Below are 22319 nucleotides of genomic sequence, written 5' to 3' on the forward strand. Positions count from 1 at the left end.
CCCCTTTGATTAGACAGAAACCCTGGTGAAAAAGAAACTACCCGTCATGCTTAGAGCATCCACGCTTAGAGCAGAGGTCTCTAAATGTATGCAGTTGCATATGTCTATCAGTCAAAAACTGAGTATTCATTTTGTATCTTTATAAATTATATACCTATATCCATTTGTCAACATGTTATTAGATTATAAAATATAAAATCAAAAGCATGAGTTAAGACAAACACAGAACAGTTATACTGGTTTATTTCTGCCTCACAGTCTCCATTCTGGAGACCACTGGCTTAGGCAGGTTGTCCTTTCACTGGCACCTCCGGGAGAAATCAGCTCAGGAGTAAATGACTCAGTTAAAAGGATTTTAACCAAATTTAACCTAATTTTTTTTTTCTTGAAAAGTAGCACCTAGTATCATCACACTCAGGATGTTCAACTTCAAGGAAACAACAAAATAAAGAAGATAACAGGCCCTGGCTGCTGTGGTTCAGTGGATTGAGCGTCAGCCTGTGAGCCAAGTGTTGCTGGTTCGATTCCCAGTCAGGGCACATGACTAGGTTGCACGTCAGGTCCCCAGTTGGGGGCACAAGTGAGAGGCAACCACACAGTGATGTTTCTCTCCCTCTCTTTCTCCTTTCCCCTCTCTCTAAAAATAAAATAAATAACCAAACAAATAAATAAATAAATTATTTTAAAAATAAATAAATAAAATAAAGACGATAATAACCAAAGCACAAAGGTAAAAAAAGAAATTAAAGTGAAAATTAAAGATATTACTAGTAATATACAAAACTCCTTGACAACTAAAACCATCTAAAACCATACATAAGTCAGAGGTGACTTGCCAAATACCACGAATCCCATATATAACTTTTGTGTCACAAGACAGAAGGAGCAAACCCACCTGACGGTTAATCAGGCCTTTTTTTTCCATATTGTTATAGTTTAAGTATTATAATTTCAGATATTTTCTAGCCCATCCACTTAAAAGTACTAACTTGTATTTCAAAAAAGACTGATTTTTGAGATTCCTTCTGCATGAAATAATTTTGGTTATTATACATATGATATGGATAAGAGAACATAAAAATAACAGATGTATGAATCAATCAATAAAATATAGCTTCACAGTTAAATGTTTTCCTTTCCTTAATCTTCATGGGTGATTTCATTCAACATCAATGAAGCACATGCTCTTCCAGGAACCATGTTAAGCTCTGAGGGACACAGACAAATAAGTCCCTGCCTCAAGCCACTTATGAACCACAGCAGGTAGACAGACCGACATATAAACAGCATAGTGTGTTCAGCTCCAAAGCAGCTTCTGGACTGCTAGGATAGTTCACACACCTTAAAAGAGAATAAGAACAAAATATATTTAAGGTCAAAAGATTTAGGAAGACTTAAAAAGAATATCATGACCTTGGAAAGAAAGGCCATAATAGGAATTAGGATCATCTACGCTCATTGTCCTGAGAAGTATAAATGTCACCTTCCTTTGCAAAGGTTGTCCTCCCTCCTGGCAACACCCCGCCTCAGCGCTTTGTTTGGCTCTGGGTGACTCCACCTGTTGCTCTGATTGGCTTGCTCTGCTTCCTGACTTTCTTTGTCAGTCCCATTTCCACCCTCTAACTTAACCTTGAAAAGACTCTCTCAGGGGTCAGTTATCAATAGAGGTGTCGCTAGTCCAGAGTTTCACAGGAACACACAGTAGAACCCCAGTCATAATGTCGCCAGCAGCAGGCCCCTGGGTGTCAGAGCCTGGCTCCCATGGGGACGGGGCAGCCCTGTGAGATGGCTGCTCCGCCAGCACAGGGGCTGCCCTGCACAGGCCCTGACGGAGGGCTGTATTGATTCAGGGAACCTGTGAGGGATTACTCGACACGCAGGGACAAGGGATACCGCGGTAGAAACAAGCAGCTTTCACAATGACCAATTAAACCAAGACATTACCCGTGCCAAGCCATTAGCCTGGGCCACTTAAGAGCCACAATAAATCCAAGCTGTTTTAAAGGCCTGGGCTTACAAAGGCAGCTCCTTTGGCCGGCACCCAGCCCTCTCTCCCAGCCTCTGAGATGAGAGGCTCTTACCCCACTAAGGGCCGAGGGATGAGCAAGGCCAGTGGGAGGAGCCCGGGGAGTGGGTGGAGCCCTACTACTGCCGGACCCCGGTTTTCCCAGCCCCAACATGTTTCACTCTACACTACTGCTGGAGTTGGACCGCATCTGCCTCCACTGCTACTCTTGTTCTTCTTCCTCCTCCAGCTCCTTCCCAGGCTGGGCCAATTTCCCTGAACTGTCAGTCTCATAATGAGAGCACAGGCGAGCCCCAGGCGACAGAGCTGTTTCCGCTGTACACTGAGGATCGGGAAGCCTGTGTTTCAGGACGTGACCAGTCTGCCTGAGTGCAAAAGCAGAGACCTGGTGCCAGAAACTCCGTGAGGTGCTGGGGCTCTGGCTCTGTTCTCCACACTCTGTGCTCAATCTTGCCCTCTGATCGCCCCCGGCCGCTTAAGAACTTGCCTCTTCTCTCGCACCACTGCTCTGAATCGTGCTTCTTCCTCTTCCTTGGAGGCACTGGTCTTAGCTTCCAGTTTCTCAAGAGCTGATCATCCTACCTGCGGATTATTTAGCCTTTAGCTTCCTTCTAGGTCTCTGTCTTGTTTGCCCTCCCACACCTCTCCTATCGCTCCTTTCCTCTTCTTATTAGAAATCATATCAGCTAGAGAAAGGAAGACACCGAGGATTAAACTTGAATCTCACATAACTCATTAAAATCTCATCTGGAAGAGAAGGCCAGAGAAAGTTAAGTCACGGCTTCATTTCATTTTGCCTCGCTTTTTTCTCGGGATTGTCTGGATGAGATTTGCACACTCTTCATTCTTGACTGAAACACAGAGCCCGGAATCACATGTATTTAGAGCTGCCTAGGAGCCTGGGGGCACCGCCAGGACCTGCGAGGATGGAGGCAGCTACTGGGGAGACCATCAGCAGTTCCACCCAGAGGTGAGAGCGCGAAGGGCAGCAAATGAAAGCAGTGGCCAGCCTTGCACCCTGCCCTAGAGAGACACCCACAGTCCACACTCTGTCCAGGGCACCAGACCAAGCACCAATGGCCGAGTTGTGCAGTTTGGGACATGGCCATCTTCCCCATGCTTCTGCCATATGGACACAGGGCTCTGGGAGCACAAAGAACGAACTGGCAAACGTTCAGCATGTCACACGTGTTAAACCTCAAACGACCAACCTTCAAGGATTGTGCTGACTGGTGTTTTTTATAAAATCACGTCTCCCATCAGATTTTATGGAACCTGCTTTGCTCCTATTCATTCTTTCATCCTGTGTCGGAACCTGCCCTTGTTCAGGGATGAGAAATTTCTGCCTTTGCTACTGAAGCTGTCGCCACTGTTGCTGTCACAGCTGTGGGCTAGTACTCCTCCAAAGCAGAGGCCAGAGACAGTGCCATCCTTCTCTCCTGCTCCCTGCCAGCTTTCCAGCGACTGCTCTCAGCTCCCCCACGAGCTGACTCCTCCTGTGGCCTTAGGCCTCAGGCTGCCGAGCTGGCTGTGGAGAACATGTGACCGTCTGCCAGCCTGGCCTCTGCCACCTGGCTCTGGTCATCGCTGCTGGCATCAGGCCTGCCTGTGCTCCTCTCTCTTCCCAAGCTCACGCTGGGGAGCTGTGCTACCCTCCTGAGTTTGTCTGCCATACTTCATTCCTAATAATAACAAGGCTGGGCTCCCGTGACCATGTGCAAACAGTGCCCATCAAGTCACTCAGTTTCTATGGCTCTGCCTGCTGCTCCCACAGCTGCCGCCACCACGGATGCTCAGTTTGAGCTGCCGCTTCCAGCCTGCCTAGTCGCTGTGGTTTGGGACACTTGTGAAGCAAAATGCCAAAGGGCAGCACTCAAGGAAGGAGCTGTATCCTTTGTCCACCTCTGCTCAAACTTCTAAGGAAAAGATGATCTCATATCTATGTGTTAGGAGTAAGGCTTTTTTTAGGTTTTTCTAGAATTTCTGAAGTCATCTGGTATTACTTTTCACTCTTAACATGTTATTTTTTAACTTTTGTACTAGTTTTCTACTTCTGCAGTAAGAAATTACCATACACTTAATGACTTGATATAGCACAAAGTTATAACCTTACCGTTCTGCAGGTCAGAGTTTGACACAAGTTCCACTAAACTAAAATTGAGGTGTTGGTGAGGCTGCTTTCTTCCTTGAGGCTCTATGGGAAAATTCTGCAAAGTCCCTTTGCCATGTAAGGTAACACGTTCACAGGTTCTGAGCATTGCATGTAGATATCTTTGGGGGAGTTACATTTCTGCCCACCACTACATTTTTTTTTTTAAATTCTCACCTGAGGAAATTTTTTTTCATTGCTTTTAGAGAGAAAAGAATGGAGAGAAGAAGGGAGAGAGAGAAGAAAAACATCCACACGAGAGAAAAGCATCGATCGGTTGCTTCCCATACATGCCTGGACTGGAGATAGAATCCACAACTTGGGTATGTGCCCTGACTGGAATCAAACCAGCAAACTTTCAGTTATGGGACGACACTCCAACCAACCGAGTCACACCAGCCAGGGCTCCAACACAGCTTCTATTTTCTCTTTCCTCTTTTCTCTCTTAAAAAATTTATTCAACATGGCAGGCCATTTCTAAAACATATGATGGGGCCTGGGCCAGGGCCAGGTCTCATGAGAAGGTGATAAAAATAGAGTACGTTTAGAAGCACCAAAAAGATCCGTGCCCCTAAAAGGTGGACCCACTAGCCTGCCACCAAACCAGAAACTCACCCCACTATTAGATTGCAATTAGAGTTAATATTTTCATTGAGCTATTATCTTCAAAATACCAGTATAATCTAAATGCCCACCTAAGGGTAATTAACATTATCAAATGCCTATTTTGTGCCAGGAAGTTTAATAAACTTTGATCTCTTTGAACCTTCTAAGGGTCTCTGATACAGACCAAATGATGTCCAAAGTGACCAGGGTCACAGAGCCCATAAGTGGCAAAACCAATGGAGTCAGCCAGGCTGACACAGGCTTCCCTTTCACACCACATCCTTCCATACACTCAGCAGGGAAACATGTTTGTAACCTTTAACACATTGTTATTTTGTTGGTGTTATCTAATACATGTGTTCCACGTATGGATATATTTATTTAATTCTAAAGACCAGGATTCTGAAAGTCTATCAAGCTAGTTTTGAGGCTGTTTGAAGAAACTGAAGAAAAGACATGGTTAATGGGGCCAATCCAACAGAGGGCCAGCCTTAGTAGGACGAGAAGAGGCAGGCCTCAGCTGCTCCAGGCCCAGCAAGGTCACGGTTTGCCACAGAGGGGATATCGGGACACAGTGGGGAAGGCCCCAGGAGGCAGGATGACGATGAAACCTTTCATAGGCTACCTGACTATGTATGAATGCAGCCCTAAAACATGAGTATCACACAATTCCTAACCAGATTACCTACTTTCTTGAATTTTCAGTGTTTCTTTATGTTTTCCTATTTTTTAAACAAAAGACAATAACGCAAAAAACTACTATACCACAACTATAGCCTGGACTAGGGTATATGAAAACAGAAGAAAGGCAAAGAAGATTCTTCTCCATGCCAAATAACTACACAAAGAAAGCCAGGGAAGGTTAATACACATTACTCGGTTTCTATCGCATATACATTTGCCTGAAATTCAATAAAACCCACAGACTGCTTAGATCATATGCAAATAACTCCGCTTTTAGGTTCTGAATCTCAGAATTTGGAATAAGCCCCCTTATTAAGAAAGAAAAAAAAATCTCATAAATTGTTCCAAAATATAACCTTGTTCTCTATTAATTTCTGGTCTATTATCCTTAGGATTTAAGTCTTTAAAAACACCAATATTACTAATTTAATCACCTGAGCAGGAAGAAAGGGGAAAGCCATGATAACACCCAATACAATCTTTCCAATACACGTGACCTCTCTTTTTGAGTACGGAATTGGTTCTCAAGTATTCTCACAACTCTTAGTATCTTTATCTCTTTATATGAACTCAATTTGCACATGGCTCCCACTGCTTGAGCACATGAACAGGAACCAAAAAACAAACAAAACAAACAAACAAAAAAACAAAAAAAACCTCACCTGAAAGGTGTAAAAGAATTCATTTGTCTCCCAGCAGCCTTGACTTCTTGCCTTTACTCCAGCAGTCACTGCCAGCATTCTGATTCTATATCAACGTTTCTAAGTTGCTAAATTGAAGCTTTTAAGTTTCAGGTGATCATTTTTGCCCCCAGGGTTAACAAAACTCAGGGAAATTGTTATGAAAGCTGCTGAACTCAAAGCAGTAGGTGGAAAGATAAAAGAACGCAGCAGGGTTCCTTAAAACTATCATGGTGGTCTTGTCCCACCCCATCCACATGGACAATATAAGCACATATGACAATAAGTGGGAATCAATATTCTCGCTATGTTCAGCTCCAGACACCGTAGTTTTCTGTAGCTCTCCAGACTGTGGGGTCCTTAGTCTTCAGAATGAGTGCTCCACTGGGCTTCCCTCTCTGCCCTAGTCCAATACTCCATAAAGGTTTCTGCAATTCAGAGAGAATCCCCAGTACACAGCAATAACTGTAAGAGAATATCAAGTCTGAGGAGACCCACTATGAGGCATCATTTACTATGCTGGAGGTGGAGGTGGCAGAAGAATTTGATTAAAACACAAAAGAAGTGGGGCTCCTTTTTATCAGAACCCAGACGATGTGAGAAGAGGCCAAAATAGAAGGTTTTAAGGGTAAAGGATGGCAGCTGCGAGAGCGTCCCTTGGGTGGCTCCACGGGAGTTAGGCCATTCCGAAACGTGAAAGGGCTGTGACGCAGTCTGGGACTCAGGAGGGTGGGAGAGATCCGGAAGGAGCGCTCTGTGAAAGCTGATGAGTCAAGAAGAGAAAAAACGAAAGGACTGTGGAGAAGCAAAGCTTAGGGCAGATATCTTGAGAGCATAGTAGACTCAACTAGCAATTTATGATTTTTTAGAGTAACTCAACAGCCTGGAAGAAGTCGAGGGGCTTGTTCAGTGGGGGTCTTCTTTAGCTATGGAAATTAGTAAAACCTGCAGCAGTTCCAGATGGCAAGAGATTTCAGAGTGGGAGTGAGCTCCCTGTAGACATGGGCATGAGCAGACGAGGGTTTGTGGACCAGGAGACCACAAAAAGTTGAGGGAGTTTTCCTTCAGAATGAAGGGCAGCTTGCATGCACCGTGTGTGTGAGAGAAGGTCGGATGGTTGCAGTCAGAAAAGGAATGTTTCACAGGTGGAAATCTTGGGAGGTGAAGATCTTGGTGCAGTTGCTTATGAGGATCAACTCTAGAGCGTGTCTTCCCTGGTGCACAATGTGGGAAGATGTGAAGGTTACTAGAATAAACTTGGGCAAAGGAACTGTGATTAAGTGGCAACTTTGAATTTGAGAGGATGCTGGGAATAAAATAAGTGGAAAGAAAGACCATGAGGTAGGTACTGCTAGTGCAGGGGTACAGGGTGAGGCAAAAGTAGGTTTACCATTGCTGTAAGTATGTGAAACACAGAGTTTACTATTTATTATCATTTACTAATTATTGTATTATTTTGCATATAAACAACTGTGAATGTACCTTTGCCCCACTCTGTATACTCAGAGTATTCTGCACTATGCTAAGGGACTGAAATGAGTAATGAATAACAGGATAAATAACAACAGAATAGAAGACCAGCTCATAAAGTACAGCGATGCCCCAGAAGTGGTCATGGGCTATGAGAAGTATTGGCACTTTAGCCTCTTGACCTTGTGGTTAGTTAGAGGGTGTGGTCCTCACTGTAGGCATTGTGAGGGAAAGACGTGTTACTTGGAGGGTCCATTTGCAGTTAATGTGAACAGGTGAAGGAATGGGGGAGACATTGATTTGAGGATGTAGGAAAGTTTGTCCTTAACAGGATTAAAGTTTCAAAAAGATATGTGATAGTGTTTAGGATAATAGTTTCTAACCTTGGCTGCACAACTGAATTACCCAGTATATGCTAAAAACAAACAAATAAATAAAAACCGATACCCAGACCAGTGAGATGAGCGTTTGGGGGTTGGAACCCCAGTAGAATCTTTATAAAAAGCTCCCCACCTGATTCCTATGTGTGTGGAATAGACCACCACTGATTTCAGAAGAGCGCCAGTGAGAAGAAGGGTGGGGGTGAAGGGGGAGGAGGTATTTGGAAGGCGTGATGCAAATGATAACATGGAAAAGAGACAGCAGAGACGTAGGAATATGGGAGAGACCTGTAAGAAACATTAGCAGGCACGGTGCCAAAAAGCAGAACTGGGGTAACGAAGGGCCTTTTCCTGAGTTTGTCTGCCCCAAGTTTTCAATTTCAGAGTGGGTCTGAGGCAGGGTTGACTAGGCTGAACTAATTGCCTCTTTGGTAAGTTGGGTAGACCTCTCACTTATAACTAGGACTTTGGTATTTCTCATTATTAAAAGGCCATGAGGTGCAAGAAATCTTATCCATTATTCATGTTTGTTTTATGCTAAGTGCTGGGTCCCCAGGTGCTGAGAATTTATAGGTGTCCATTTGGAAAGTGTTAACCACAATACAAACTCCTCTTGGACTGTTTTCACTGCTTTCAGTCATTCTCAGTGTTGACCACTAATTAAAGTAATCAAAATTATTTTGTAAAATATTACTTCTGTTTGCATGGATTTGTGTGTGTCTATTGGGGAGAAAGGTTAAGAGTGTCTGAGTATAAGAACTATGTGTGTGAATATAAAACACACACATCAAACATTTCAAATATGATGCAGATCTTCTACGGTATGCTTTTTGCAATGATCTGTCTGAGAATTGTTAAAAAGATTTGCCTTAATCAGACCCCATGGCTCCTCTACAAATACAGTTTTCACTAAGAAGTGTTTAAGCCTAGGATGAATTCTATCCTGACAGTACCTCTGAAGTATCACATTTGCAAAGAATATAAAAGAAATAACCTTAGGCTTTACACTTGAGCTGTGTGTTCACCTCATTTATTCAACATCAGAAACTTCTACAGGCTCGGCCATCAGAAATATATCCAGCAACCAACTCTGTCTCATTCCCTTCATGGTTCCAACCTGCCACACTCAGTTTTCATGACCCAGAAATACTCTCTGGATAGAAATCCCAGAAAAAAATTTCGTGGTTTTCAGAAAAATTGCCTCTCTTGGCTTCCTCGACACACGTTTCTTCCACTTCTCTGTGTGCTCATCTTCCAGAAGCTCCATTGCTGGCTGCCCTTCAGCCTCCCCTACAAAGGCAGGGCTCCCCTTGGTCCCTATGTTCTAGGGAGTGGCACTTCGAGAAACCCACTTTAGGAATGGAGAGTCCAGACTGCAGCCAGAGGCCTGGGCATGAAGCTTGCAGTCTTCACTCAATAGCTGTATTACCCAGAGCAACTTACTTAACCTTTCTGTGCCCTGGATTGCACTTCTGTAAAATGAGGATAATGGTATCTTACAGGGTTGTTGTGAAGATTACATGAGTTAATAAAAAAATATTTAGAATCTTGCCTGGCACATAGGAAGTTCTCAGTAATGTTTATTATTTTTATTATTATTTTCTCCCTCTCTGCTCCCTTGGTATTCTCTCTGATCACCATGAATGACAGTTATCAATATACAATTGGTTTCCCAGTCTCTATCTCAGGATCTACTCTCTGTTCAGAGAACCACACTCATACTTCTATCCCTTGGGCATCATTGTCCTGCTGTGTAATTCATATCTCTGACTCAGTCTCCCAAAGTAAAGGCACCATATCCACACCCCAAGCTACCTGCCCCCTGCATTTGCTACTGTTCCTTGAGGTGGACTTGATCTTTGCCCACCCATTCAGTGTTAGTCACCAGGTCCTGCTAGAGAAACTTAAACAGAAGCTTTCACACCTGTTCTCTTCTTCTCATGCCTCTGTCATCACCCCAGGTCTACAATGTTTTTCTTAACTTGACTCTAGTTTTTCACTGACATCAGACTGATATTTTTAACATATATTTTCTATCAAGTCTTTCTTCTGTTTAAATTTCTCCAGTGACTCTCCATTCACTCAAGAAACTGAATCTCAACTCCTCTATCTGGCAGTCAAGGTTCATCCCAAAAGAACTCAAATCTTTCATTCTAATATGCCCATAGGGAGTCTGTATTGTTCCTCTGTGTTTATTCATGCTCTCCCCTTCACCTAAAATCTTGTATTTTTCCCCATTATTGCTGGTGAAACCATATTTCTTATTAGGGCCAATATCAAATGTTAGCTTCTTCTCAGATTTCCTTAAAATAATATCATGCTGTCCTCTCCTGAACTTCCATAGAACTTTGCATTCATCTATACCATTAATCACACTCTGACTTGTCTCCTAGTCCTTAGCATGCTTATTATAGTCCTCCTCCTAGATTGTAACTTCTTCAAAGGCACTTCCTATATCCTTTAAAGCTTCAAATGGGATAAATGAATGGCAATAATAGCACCAGGTACTAAGCTCGTTTATTCTGCAAAGCAGCAGCCTGTTGTCAAATGCTAACCCTCTTCCTTGCAGTCCTCATAAAAAAGATGGGGAAGCATATAAATGCAGTAGCACACAAGAGAAACATGCAGTGTGAGCAATTATGCCATTTCCTTTTATAAGAGCAGAGCTGAGATAAACATGGAAGCAGATTATTCACCATCCATGGGTCTGGTTCCCAAATTCTCCCTTTTAAATTTTTCATTAGAGGAACTCCGGGAAGGTAAACAAAAGAAGCCCTTGGGAGGAATCAGCATGGACTCACAAATGTCTAATTTTTTTTTTTTTTTAATTGCATCTTTTGGGGCCAAACATTGTGTTCACACACTGGGACACACACACGCACGCACGCGCGCGCACACACACACACACACACATTTTCTCTAGGTGTGTGCAGCCGCACAAAACCTTGGCTTTGGGGTGAAGGTGAAAAGGGTGAGTCAGGCCAGAGCCACTTACCTTCAGGGCATCTTGGGTGTCGTCCAGGCAATAGACTCGGACACCGTACTCCAGAGAGGAGCAGCAGAGTGGCCCGAACAGGGCCAGCTTCAGGCGCTTCGCAGCGGCTTTGGTGGTGGACTGCCCCACGAGGGCGTAGGTGCTGAGGTTCTCCGTGAGGAGGTGGCAGGCCTCCGCGTCCAGCTGCACGTAGCAGGGCGTGGTGAAGTTCTCCTCTCCCACCACCACCACGTCCTGCGGGCGACAGGGGAGGGGCATGGCTGAGGCCAAGGATCCTGCCGCCGCCCTCGCGGTGGGCAACGGCGGTGGGTAGAGCAGGACTTCTGAGTTTTGGTCATTAATTTCCCTGTTCTTGTTATCTTAGGCTTTATTATACCTCTGTTTGCATCCTTTGTCATTATCTCCCTTATTTTCCTTGCCTTTATACTGCTAATATTCTTTATTTAGATGCCATTTATTGAACATGTTTTGATCTTCTGAGAACCTACATTACTGAAATCTACCTGAAGTTCTAAAACAAATTCATGAGTTTTCCATTTAACTTCAGTGTAGATGTGTTTATTATGTTTATGAGAATTTGATGTTTTAATCTCTAAATTTCTAACTGAAACCAAAAGTACTATTTTATTTCAATGTCATTATAGCATAGTAGGGTTTTGCCCCCGAAAAATTTAGGGGCTTGAAAAGAATTAGAAAAATTAAGAAATTATACAATACCATTTTACTATGTTCTTCTGAACTCACTTGCCAATTATTTTCCAAAACAATACACTATTTTTCTTCAATAATCTGGACTGCTGGACTCTGCAGTTAGTTACTAACTCAACCAGGTTTTGATTTATCCAAATGACTCAGGCCGCAGAAAAAAATAATCTGAAAAGACCAAGCATAAAATCCATAAAACAAGGGTACAATTTCACATGCTTCCCAGGGCATCCAGGTAATAGGAATGTATGAAGCAGGAAGGGCAGAGACAATAAGGAATGGTGGAGACTGTGGTAAAGCAGGGCATAGGCCTGTCTAAAGAGCTCCATCTCCATTTGGCTTCAGCCCATTGCAGGTTTGCAGATATGCAGGCGCAGTGAGCACACAGTCTTTAATTTTTCGAGAAGCTGGAACTTCATATTTTTTATGTGTAATGTTCCCACTTTTAATGAATTCAAATTTTAAAAAATTTCATGTGGGAGAAATAAAATACATGTGCAGGTATGACTCACCCTCTGCATTAGCTACTTCCTTTTCACAGAGGCAGGAGTATATCTGCTTTGCTTCCCCCTGTATCTCAGTGGGCCTGCCTCATGGTGAGCAAATGGTTATGTGTCCAAAAAATGAATGAGTGTGTCATCATCAGTTGTGTCCCTGGGGCTGGACAAAGATATGAAAGAAGTAGCCCCTAAGGTGGATGTTTATTAGTTAGGCCTGCAACATCATCTAGCTCTAATAAGAGCTGTGATTTCATAGCATCCATGAAATCATTTCTTCAACTGAACCTGTACTCAGAGATGAAGTTCACACTGAACCAGAAAAGAGAGCTAGGAGCTCTGCACCTCCAGGTTTATTTCAGCCCCCAAACAACACCTGGAAAGATGCTGCTTTCTCGAGCAGGATGAGGACAAGCCCTGAGCATCCTCTAATAGTGGCATGTGACTGAAAGCCTCCTAGAAGGTACGGTCAAGAGTAAAGATGTCCTATGTCCTTGGCACAATTATTAGTGTTTTCATATGGATTGACCTCTCTTTCTCTGCTCTTCTCATCTCTTTCTTTTCTTTATTATTATTAGTGATGTTACTATTACTATTACTCAAACTGTTATTATTATTCAAATTATCCAGACATAGACAGGGTATTAGGGTATTAGGCAGAAAATTGTGCAAACAATTTGGGGTTACTTGAGACTGAGACTTTGGAATGTGTTTGGGATAAATAATTTGAAGTTTAATGGAATTGAAGGAAGATTTGGTTAAGTCTGGGCTTAACATAAAGTTTATCCCTAGACTTCTATCCTGGACTTGTGGTGCTCTGGCAAAGAGTGATCCACTCACGTGGCCCAAGGAGAACATGGCTACAGAAGGAAACCCCAGTTAATCCCAGGGGCACCCTGCTGCTCTCCTAACTCTAATATAACTTTTTCCTAAAATATTAGGATCCTGAATATTTATGTATATTTTTTTCAAAAATTTCTCTCCTAAAAGAAAAGTATGATATGTAACCACAAAATATATAACGTATAGATTGGATACTTGTCTTTGTAATGATTACACAAAAATACAGGGGTAGGTTTTAAAAATCATTTGCTATTCTTTTTGATAAACATATTTCTGAAATATGCTTTCTTGAGAATAATATAAAATGTAATTTTTACTTGGCTACCATTTTCCATTTAAACAATAGATACTGTTTACTCAAGGGATAATAATGAAAATACACAAACTTTAAAAAAGGTTTTAGGTGTAAAATCTTCAAGGTAAACATAAAAAGTCCTATTGCACTTAAGTAACTGTAGGTGCTAACTAAAGGGTTCTGATGTCAAGAATAGGCTTTGCTTAAGGCACTGTCCTTAAGAAGTTATGATGACAACAGCCACAAAGAGGCAAGATGCCGTAGATGCTCTTCATTCTAGTAGGATTTAGAAGACTGTTTCTGTTTCCCCAGGTTAAGTTCAGAGGAACTAGATTCCCAGGACTTGTTTGCGAGTAAGTGCCAACATTTTCTGACCCAGGTGCAATGTATCTCCACTTGGAAATTATATATATCTAAGTATCGTCGGCAGCCGTCCGTCTCGAGAGACGATGGTGTAGCTTCTTAAGAGTCTATCTGCACCGCCGAGAATGGTTGTGCAGTCCGACTCGGGAGTGACACGGTATCTGTCTCCTCCCATGTTGAATCGACATCTTGCGATGACGCTGGAGTGTCCTCTCCAGTGAAGCTGAAGCTACAGAGCCTGGGCAGGGTGATATGGAGGGTCTGCTGTTGCCCATGCAGCAGACCCCCCCTCTCTTCGCAGCTGAAGGGTCCAAGGGAAAGACGGAGTCGATACAGCTTGGCTTCAGGTGCGCCGCAGGAGTTGCCGGTGTTGACTACAACGTCAAACCGCCTTAGGGACTCCGGCTCCGGATTTTCTGTCAGGGTTTACTCCCTTAGCCTTTCCCCTGAAGAGGTATGCCGCAAGGCAGCGGAGGTTTTTTGGAGTCAGAGTTTTCCTTCTCTGATATATATATGTATTTCTCTTCCCAAGATATATTATGTATATTCCAAAATGAAGTCATGTAAGACCCCTAAGTATACTTTCCCTATGTGCTGGCCCATGCTTGACCACGATTTTCTGTGTCTATCAGTAAACAGGTAATGCATTCTGTAAACAGTCTGTCTTTCCATCTTTCTCCCTTCTGGCCTCTCTCCCTCTTTCTCCCATCTTTTTGTTCCACATGCACACTTTCTTTTTGATTTTGAGTATAAGATAAAATTCCATCCATGTTTTGCTTTAAAAAATAAAAGCCTTCTCATGGTCGCTCCTGCTTATCTGCATTTATTACTCTTGTGTTCCGTTTTTATGGCAAGAGAAACTCACCTCCCACTGGCCCTGTGCTGCCTGGGTCTTGAGTTGTATCTTCCAGTCCTCAGTACTGGGATCTGCACAGTGATGCATGGTGAGGATGATGGGGCGGGTCAGCAGGGCTCCTGGAGGCCCACAGCTCACCACAGGGGTCAAGAGTGTCTGAGTGTCTTCCATGGGTGGCCTAGGAGAGCAGGGAACAGCATCAGTGACATTTCCCTAGTATTTGTGTGTATGTACTCTTTGAAATTTTAGGTCTAAAATTAAACAAATAGTTTCTTTTTACAGTTTTTTTGGGGGGAGCGGAGTGGCGGTTAAGGCAGAAACAAATTAGAAGACATGCTCTTTATTTATTCTAAGACAGATCTTGAATAACTGGAGGCCTTGCATGACTGCCAGTATCTCCTTGATCCTCTTCCCTCAGATACAGGTCTGCCTTTGGTGACTTCCCCAGAATTCATGTATAGACAATTTCCAGATGGAATGAGAAGAAACACAGTCCTTCTTATGAGGTCACATAATCATGTTTTCTGATTACACTTGTCATTAGTCTCACAAGGTTTTAAGTACTTTTGTGTTTTAAGAAACTAACTTAAAAAATACTTCAATAAAATCACTTCAGAATAGGAATACTCTAGAGCTAAACTTCTTCCAAATGACTCTCAGGAATAATTTAGGTTAGTGTAGCAAACTTATTCTTTCAAAAGTGACCAGACAAAATATAGAATTGTATTTCTAGAGCAATTTAAAATGATATCTCTCTCCTTGTATACTTTATATTGTGAACACCTGAATGGAAAGAACCTTGAAGATCCAACATCTTTATTTCACATTTTTTAAAAAATAAATTGCCTTATATATTTTCCCTAACAAGGCTGCAATCAATCATCAAATGGATAAATGACCCCCAGTCATCAGTCGGTGTGTGAGGAAGTAAGTGGTTCCAAGGTGTTGAATGGATTGCCCAAGCCTCACAGCTAACCCTGCTAGTGCTGGGACTAAAACCAATGCCTACTCAACAACCGTGCTCAAAGCTGCTCTGCCAGACAATGTTGCTTAAGAAATCATTGACTCAGAGAATTTTAGAGGACGAAGAGCCCTAGGGGACAAGTACCACCTTCTGTGCAAACAGGAGCCTCTCTACAATATGCTGACATGGTGCTTTTGACACATCCGGAAGTGTAGTTCACTACTACTGAGGATCACCTTGTCTATTAGCAACTCAAAATTACAACACATTCTTACAGCAGGAACACAATCATCCTTTCTGAAGCTTCTCTCCACATTATCCATGACCTGCTTTCTCTCCACTCTGGTATGAAAACCCTTCAAGTATTTAGAGATTGTTATTATGTCTCTAAAAAATCCTCTGTATTTCAGACCAAACATCCTTTCAATTCCTCAATTTTTTAAAACTTCAGCTTTAGAAAATCAGGATTTCCAGATTCTCCCTATATTTCTACCTTCATTCTTATATAGCTGTCTGTCAGTGTTTCAATGTCTTCACTAAAGTGGGGCATCTTGAAATAAATGGAATGCTCAAGTACACCAAAAATAGACTACAATTTTTTAATTTGAAATATGTAGTTTTATCAATGCCTCACAGAATGTTGCCATAATTATTCTCAATCAACTAATTATAAATATTATTTAGCAAGCTTGAGTTGGATGGGAAAATGGAAATATGGTTAAGCATCTCCTTTATAAAATGGGGCAATAAAGCCCCAAGAAGGTTGAGTAATTTGTTAAACTAACCGCTCTATGCATTTATAATCTGAAAGATTCTTTGGCTAAATCTCTTTAGTTATGTGGTTATAATGATGATGGTTTTTGTTCTACAAATATTGGCTGTCTCATTCAGTCTTTTATCCAACATAAATCTGATATGCCTGCCATTTATGTCCTCATTGCAATCACTGATAAGATTGTAATACAAGAACAGGGCAAAGACAGAGACTTTTCAAGGACACCACTTGAAACATCTCTCCAGTCTGACATCAATACTTTTGAGTTATTTGGTTTAGCCAAATATAAATGCATTAAAATGTACATTGTCAGTTTCACATCTTTCCATTCCATTCACATGTATATTGGAAGGGACATACCAAATTCCTTTATAATGGCAATGGCCACTTGAAATGGATTTTTCTCTAGTCGTTACTTATGGTTTATATATTAAACACTACATAATCTAGAAGTTAGCTTACATCTATGGCTTCATTTAATTGAGTGATGGCAGTTGCTACTATTTTTTTTTAAAGCATTGGAAAACCATTCTCAATGGAGCTCTCATGTTTTTCCATGTCCCTGACTATCTTTTCAAGGCAATTGCATAGCACACATCTTGGAAAAGAAAGACAGTGCTTACCCCTGGAGCAGATAGCAGACATGACATGTCTACTTCCCATTACAAATGACTCGGGCTCCCTAAGCCCAGGGGACCTTTCCTGAAATGCAACCAGTGAGTGTGTAGATGTTCAACTCTCTCAGCATCACTCTTTCAGAACTGCAGCTAAGGAAACTGGCACAAAAATGATAATACTCTGGCTAGTGCTATTGTTGTGAGTAATAAACTGTATTCTGACCAGGATTCTTGTGCCATCTATCAGCTTTTACAAAACTGGTAGCCAACTTGATGGCTCATAAGTAAGGTTAAATCTTGAGATTCCTTAGTTCTTGACAATTATTATTATCTGTTCTGAGGACTCAATTAATATTTGCCATACTTTGCCCTTAATAAAACTTGGCTATCACTGCTTCCTCTCTCATTCTAAAATGTTACTAGAATCTCACCAACCTATGGCTTTCTTCCCTTCTACTTAGAAAATCAAAACAATTTTTGATCCCTTTTAGTCTTTCAATATCATCTCTATTCTCACTGAACAACAACACAGCTTTATAAAATCTAAAGTTATCAGAGTACTTGGAACTGTACTTACATTTGGAATATTAAAGTTACTGGCAGCTCGAGAACTCATTGCTATCCCCTTTGACCTCATATTTGTTTCCTCTTAGCCCAGTCTTTCCTCCTTCCTTCCAGTCTGAAATTCTTTCTCTTAAATCATGAGTAAAGTTTTGCTTTCACTGTGTCATAGTTAATATTATATTATCTGCCCTGAGCTTTTTAGATGTAACTTTTCCTACCTGAGGTGGGGGGGAAGCAATGCTTGCATTTTCATGGGCACCACGCTTATCTTTTAGTTACAAGTATACCTTAAGCATTGAACTTTAAAAAATATGTATTTTATGCCATTTAATTTTTAATTGAATTTATTGGGGTGACATTGGATAATAAAATTACATAGGCTTCAGATGTACAATTCTATAATACATCATCCGTATATCGTATTGTGTGATCACCCCCAAAAGACAAGTCTCCTTCCATCACCATTCACCCCCCTTATACCCTCTCCTACCTCTCTCCACACACTTTTCCTCTCATAATCACCATGCCATTGTCTGTGTCTATGGAGCATTAGACTTTTAAGGAAGGAAACTAAAGTGGAAACCATTTCAAGTGGTCCTTGCAATACAATTGGGGATTGGAAACATCTGTCTCTCGGTCTGCCGTTAGCAGCTGGTGCTTGAGGCAGAAGGAGGAGGGGTTCTTTTCATCACTGAGTTGGAACAGAAGGAAGAAGCCTCCCTGCTGGGCCCAGGAACTCTCAGACCTGGGCTCTCCAAGCACAGCCCTGGCACGCAATATTGATGGGTGCCATTCTTGGGGGAGGGATAGTAAGAGGAGGAAGGGGCGGTAGGTGTCAAAAGAATTTATTAACTCAGTGAGGTGCAAGAATGTAATGAATAGGGAAGTGGTGGAGTGGAATTCGTAACAGGGAATGAAAAACAAAGAAGAAATAATGATAAAAATCTTTTTTTGTGGTTTCAAGATGAAAGATATATTGTTGAAATTGGAAACATTTCCAAACATTTATGGAAGGAATCACTTAGATACGGTTAAGATTTACCAAAGGTTAGAGTGTTCTAATTCACATTCTCTTTACTTATATAAAGGGATGGTATTAAAATCCATTGAACAAAAATAGTAGAAAATAAATATAAATAAGTCTGGACTCATGTGTTTGCAGAGAAGGTTTTGACTCTTATATTATGTGCTATCCAAGCTACTTAAGCAAGCATTGGGTAAATATTAACTGCAGATGATATGGAAATGAATGCAAAGCAAAAATGAGCTGGAGAAGCAGCAATTAGGTAGAAATTCAGTAATGAACACCTATTAATATTTTAAAACCTTTTCTAAGTCCAACAACAATATCATGGAAGATGCTGGATGGGTTCTGAGATCGCTAGAACAAAGTTTCATTTCCTGTCCGATTTTCTCATCCTTTCCTTGCTGTTACCAGCGAGGAAACTTCTCCTACCCAGAAGTGCATAATTTACAAAACTTTCACAAAAGCAATTGCATTTGCTGCTCACAGCACCACTGTAAGGTAGTTAGGATAAGTATTTATACTATCTCTTTTCCAGAAGAGGGAACTGAAACCTAGAGATATTAACACACTTGCCTAAGGCTGCCCAGTTAGTCAGAGGCAAAGCTAGAATTCAAACATAGTCAGTCATTTGGCTCCTTTCACATAATGGTATATTTTGGGTTGCTTATCTGGGTTTAGGACCTTGAGAAATTTTCTCGTCTGTTTGCTTATTGAAAAGGAGCTGTCTCCATCCACTACCATGCGGAGCCGGGATGCCTTCCATTAACACGCAGGTCTTTGTCAGGTCCCTCAGGAAGGCGATCCCACCCTAGGCTCAGCTGCCCTTTAAAGCACATGGTTTCACATATAACTGGCAACTCGAAATATTACTCGAACTCTAGGTATCTGACAAGGAATATTTTATTTGCTATCAAAAACTCAATTGAGCAAAAAAAAGGAAGTTGTTCTAAAGGTGTGTCACCATTTCCGTAAAGAGCCCACAATCTGTCCCTAGCAAAGTATTGTGCCCTGAACTGAATCACTGAATTCTTGTGAAATTATTTTACTTAATTTATACCTGGACTTTATACCACCTACTTACATTGAGGGACACTGATAGAGGCAGCCCTATGAAATGCAGTGCTGTTTTTAACTTAAGGATGTTGTTTATTGTATTAACGAAATGTCTTCTTTATGAGGAACCACAGAAAAATCATTGAGCTTCTTCCAAGGATATTTTCTTGCCATGGACATACAGATCTTATAACTTAAAAGCTCCAAAATAGTAAATTCATGTTCTATTATCAGAAAATATGCTGGGAATTACACCAAGTATTTTATATTCTAACTGCTCACCTGATTTTAGCTTATCTTTTTAAATCTTATTTTCCACATTTTTTAATACACTTATTTGAATTTTTTTCCTACTGAAAAGACTGTGTTTTCATAAATCACTTTGAATCATTTCTTTAAGTGTGATTTCAATAAAGAAACATTGCAAAAAACAGTAAGAGAATAAGATTTAAATATATCTGGACTCATCTTCCTTCCCCCTATTCCTTTAGTTTTTTTATAGCTGTTCTTTCAAAGGAGAAATTTAGGATGCTAATTGTCTTTCACTGAGAAATAATAACTTCAATGGCTGTTTACAAAGTTCCAAACCACATGTTCAAATAAATGAAAACTTTCTACTATATAATTATCTACATAAAAGATTTTTGGCCCATTATCTTAAAACATTATTATTTATATTCTGTAAATATATATGATAGTTTTAATTGCTTCACTACTAACTCACACTATAAACTCTTCCTACTGGGATTTCATCCTTAAAAATAAATACCCAAAGACCATAAATGTCCTGTAATTGACACATCTAATAATTTTTAAATTATTCTTTTTTTCTACATTTTAATTTTAATAACACCTCTATCAACCACTTCCTTCATCTTGAAACTCTTTATTTTTGATTTTCTTTCCCTATTACACTTAGAAATATTCTCTCTTAGATTTAAAATATTTATTTGAGGGGCCACTATATGTTAGTACCATGCCCGATGCAAATTCCTTATCTGCCTTATCCTTTCATATTCTATTTAGTTTCACTCATCACGCCCAAACCATACATAGGAATGTTTCCCCAAGTTTGTTCCCCAGTTCTCTTCTTTCTTCTTCTACACCTTTTCCCTGGCAGGAGCCACTCACTGATGACTTCCCATCTGCGTCTCTGGCAGGAACCTTGTATCCGCATTCACACACCCTGAGCCCATTTAGCTCAGAACGTCCTTTCCACTCTTGAATCAGTTGCTGCTTCTGACCTCTTTCATTCTCACAGTGCCCAAGGCGTGGCACCTAAGCATATATTCTTTGTGTTTTGCATCACTTTTAACCAGTTGTGAAATAAATTTCATTTTCCATTATTCAAACTGGAGCCTGGCTCCATCCCCACTCCCCTCACACCTAGTTTATTGCCACAGCCCAACTAGGCACCCAGCCTCCTGGGAGTCTTTCTGTTCCCTGCACCCATTCATTCCGCACACCGTCCCCAGAGCAATCTTTAAAAAGCGCTACTATTCCTGTATTACTTGGCTGCTCAAAGACCTTCCAGCTCCCCCTCCCCACAGTTTATAAAAAAGTTCTATTTACCTTTATATTTAGAATGTCTAAATTGATTTTTTGATCTTTTGAGAAAACTGCTAGGCAAGTACAGAGTACAGAGAAAGGGAAAATTAATGTCTGTATCTTCAATTCAGATTGTTTTTCAATAAGAAATGACAATGGGTAAAATTTCAGTCCGAGTGAGGTTCATTTTTAAAAATGCAACTGGAAATAATGCAAAAAGGCCCCTTGAGTGTCATTAATCGTGGAAATTGTGTCCACAGGGGTGAAAAAGAGGCTTCGCAGCCTTTTCGGGGGTCCGCGGAGCAGGGGAGGTAGAAATCTCAGGCACAGCCTTGCAGCTCTGCTCCCTTTCGGGCAGAGACAAGCGTGTGCCACCTCTGCAGCTCACTTCAGCTGCTCATCTGCCATTCAATGCTTTCTCTCAGAGCGCATTCGGTAATGGCTAGGCCCTCTTGTCACATTCACTGTGCCACATGTAATTAAGTTCACGCCTCCCTTTAGAAGGTTCGCATCAGCAGATGACCAGCTGGATCGCATCGAGCTGGGAAAACATCCAGTTCTGGATGCAATAAAGGGAATCAGAGAGAAGAAAAATGGAAAAAAATGATCAGAAATTTTCCCATAAATGAAGAGGCATTCATATCTCCTCATGTCCTCACAATGTCTTCTCTGCAAGAAGGTCCCCCTCACATCATGTCTGTAGTAAGCAATAGGAAGAAACAGTGTTCCAGAATGCACTAGGATAAGGAGGCATGGCTTCTGCTTTCTCTCAGCCTTTCACTGTGAAACCATGGCTATCCAACTGCATTTTCCTGAACTTAGCTTTTTCATCTTTAAAGTGGAGTTCATAACTTGCGGAGTAGTAGGGAGGAATAAATGAAATTAAAAATATGCTGAAATAATGGCAGCTATGCTTTGCATTATGACTAGATCATAAACCACAGCCTTGTCATTGTGATTTCACAAGAGGAAACCCATCTGGTTCACAAAGAATATTATCGAAGAGAGGAACTTTCGCATTTATTTGAGACAATTATCTTTTTGTGTTTGTTCCTTGTTTCATGGTCTCCCATGTCTATGTTCTTCTGAGACATTGAGGTTTCTCTAGCTTCATTTTGATAAACAGAACTTCTTTGATGCACACTAAATTCAATAGCATAATGCCCTCTACATGCAGCTTCGGGCATTGGGCAGGGCAAGGAGGGATTTTGTTTCCTTTTCT

General features: G+C 41.3%; 1 protein-coding gene across 1 annotated transcript in view; it reads right to left on the reverse strand.

Annotated features, from left to right (window-relative positions):
- Window positions 1–22319, reverse strand: part of UNC5C (unc-5 netrin receptor C) — a 347425-nt gene that overhangs the window by 14995 nt on the left and 310111 nt on the right. The window contains exons 11-12 of the mRNA XM_090266319.1: window positions 14559–14727; window positions 10991–11224 (exon numbers count right to left, since the gene is read on the reverse strand). Coding sequence (XP_090122445.1) covers window positions 10991–11224; window positions 14559–14727 — 403 coding nt within the window. The remainder of the gene's footprint in view (window positions 1–10990; window positions 11225–14558; window positions 14728–22319) is intronic.

The sequence above is a fragment of the Furipterus horrens genome, unplaced genomic scaffold (assembly GCF_987537825.1).
Source record: "Furipterus horrens unplaced genomic scaffold, mFurHor1.1.pri manual_scaffold_2, whole genome shotgun sequence".
NCBI classification, from domain to species: Eukaryota; Metazoa; Chordata; class Mammalia; order Chiroptera; family Furipteridae; genus Furipterus; species Furipterus horrens.